The sequence below is a fragment of the Mus pahari genome, chromosome 19 (assembly GCF_900095145.1).
Source record: "Mus pahari chromosome 19, PAHARI_EIJ_v1.1, whole genome shotgun sequence".
NCBI lineage: Eukaryota > Metazoa > Chordata > Mammalia > Rodentia > Muridae > Mus > Mus pahari.
In genome coordinates, this window is record NC_034608.1 from 56,357,907 (window position 1) to 56,360,453 (window position 2,547).

Genomic DNA, 2,547 nt, shown 5'->3' on the forward strand with positions numbered 1-2,547 from the left:
CACACACACACACACACACACACACACACACACACTTGTACAAGAGTAGGCTCACGGCTCACCTTCAACACAAGTAATTTAAAGAAGAAATAAGTTAAACTATACCTCTTTTGTCATTGCTGGTAAAGAAGGCAGCACTGATTTATCCACTTCCTTCTCTTTACAACTGAAACCTAAAATCTTTATCACATAGTATTTCAGCATCTAGCCCACAAGGAAAGGAAATGACACAGTTGTGTGTTGAAAACCTTTCTCTGAATTGTATTTCAATAGCCTTCGCTTCAATGCACAAGTTAGCAAAATCTAAATTTGTCAGATAACGCATTCGGTTTCCTTAAAGGATATTGTAAAATGGAAAGGAGAAGTTAAAAAAAAATAAAAAGAGCAAGAATTTTGGAGCAGGGTACAAAACTGACATCCCATCAGCCATCCCTGGCTAATAAGTCGTGTGTGGCTTCTACAACATTCATTATTTCAGACTGTATCTTCTTGCAGTGGTACAGTGTAGAGAACGATACCATGTTTTGTTTTGTATCACTTCCCCCCCTGTCTTTATAGGAAAGAGCAAAACATAAGAAAAGGATACAGCATCTAACCCAGGTAAACAATGATGCTCTTGCTTACTTCAGCTCTCTCTGTGATGCTCTTAGTACAATCATTTCAGCATTTTATAGGCCTGTATGGACTAAAGGAGGCTGAAGAGTCAGCTCCAAGGAAAGGGAAACCCTGTACCTTCTGACAACGTGGTCAGAGGTTTGTACATTTTCCTTATCCATTCAGTTACATTCCTCCAGTTCAAGTATAACCCACTTGAAAATTCAGTATTGCAGTATTAAGATTTACAGCTAATATTTCTGAAGGAGATATGTAACATATCCCACAGGCAATTATCGGTGCTCCAAACAGAAGGAATTTTCCCTCCTCCTCCTCCTCTCCCTCCTCCCCCTCCTCCTCCCCCTCCTCTCCCCTCCTCCTTTTCTTTCTCCACTTCCTCCTCCTATTATTATTATAATTATTATTATCTCATACAATACATCTCCACCACAGTTTCTCCCCCCCCACACACACACTCTTCCCAGTTCCCCTTCACATACCTCTACTCTCCATATGATCTACTCTCCCTCCATTTTCTTTCAGAAACAGAGCAGGGCTCAGAGGGATATCAACCATTCACAACATAACAAGTTACAATAAGACTAGGCACAAACCCTCATACCAAGGCTGCGCAAGGCAACCCAGTAGAAGGAAAAAATGGTCCCAAGGGTAGGAAAACCAGTCGTAGACGCCCCCTACCACTGTTAGGGGTCTCACAAAACAGTAAGGTACAAAACGATAATATATATGCAAAGGACCCAGTACAGACATATGCAGACTCTGTCATTTCTACTTTAGTCTCTGTGAGCTCCTATGAGCTCTGCTTAGTTCATTCTGTGGATCATATTTTTTCTGGTGTCCTTGACGATAATGATATTCTGCTATATGCATAGATTGGTACCTGGCAATTGTAATCAGTGGGGCTTTCTCCAGTAGCAGATGGGAGCAGATTCAGAGAGACCCACAGCCAAACATTAGGCAATGAGAAAACCCAAATTAGAGATCTTCATTAGGTGCCTCCCCTCAGAACTTGGGGAACCCCAAAGAAACAGAATGGGAAGAACTGTAGAATCATGTCTCTTAATAAACTGTGGCTCAAATCAGTAAGCCCAAGGCACTTACCATGGGAAGACAATGCGTGAAAGAACACAAGAACAATGCAGCATTTGAGAAACACAAGTGCTAATCTAATAGTAATACTGTTTATAATAACTGTATGACAAGCCCATCCCTAAGGTAACTAATAAAAGGCTAAAAGTGGGTAGGGGTGTAACTCAGTGGTAGAGCATTTGTGTAGCTTGTTTATTTGTTTATTTGTTTAGATTTACTTTGTTTAGATTTACTTTATTTGATGTTTTCTTCATTTCAAATGAACATTTTCAACATTTCAAATGTTGTCCCCTTTCCTGGTTTCCTCTCTGAAAATCCCCTATACCACCCCTCCTTCCTCTGCTCCCCAAACCACCCACTCCCACTTCCTGGCCCTGGCATTCCCCTATCCTGGGGCCTAGAATTTTCACAAGGCCAAGGGCCTCTCGTCTGGGTCCTGGTTCAATCCCTAGCATCACAATTTTTAACTAAAACAAAAATGGGTAAAAGAAGCATTTAAAAGGAGCATATAATTTCTAGCTATGAAGCTTTGAACAAAAAGTAGAATCATGAATCCATCCACACTGAACTAGCGTGAAGACTGTTACACTATTTCATAACCACATGGCTTTAAGTTTCTCAAGATTTTAGAGGAAGAGGAACTGGAAACTGACATGAGATCTCATGTATTTTTCTTTATTCTTATTTGTGAATAAATCTGAATGTAAAGCATGGGGCCTATCGTATCGTATCATATCTGTATCACATACTACCCAGGCATAGTGATGCAGGCCTGTGAACCTAGCGTTCGGGAGACTGAGGGAGGAAGATATGGAGTTTGAGGTCCACAAAGCATCTAGTTAT

The 2,547-nt window shown here is 40.8% G+C and overlaps 1 protein-coding gene across 2 annotated transcripts in view; it reads right to left on the reverse strand.

The window, feature by feature from the left end:
- Msr1 (macrophage scavenger receptor 1) overlaps positions 1–218 on the reverse strand; it is a 65,155-nt gene extending 64,937 nt beyond the window's left edge. For both annotated transcript variants that reach the window (XM_021219456.2, XM_021219457.2), the window contains exon 1: positions 106–218. In XM_021219456.2, the coding sequence (XP_021075115.2) occupies positions 106–204 (99 nt within the window). In that variant the 5' untranslated portion in view covers positions 205–218. The remainder of the gene's footprint in view (positions 1–105) is intronic.
- Positions 219–2,547: the final 2,329 nt, after the last annotated feature.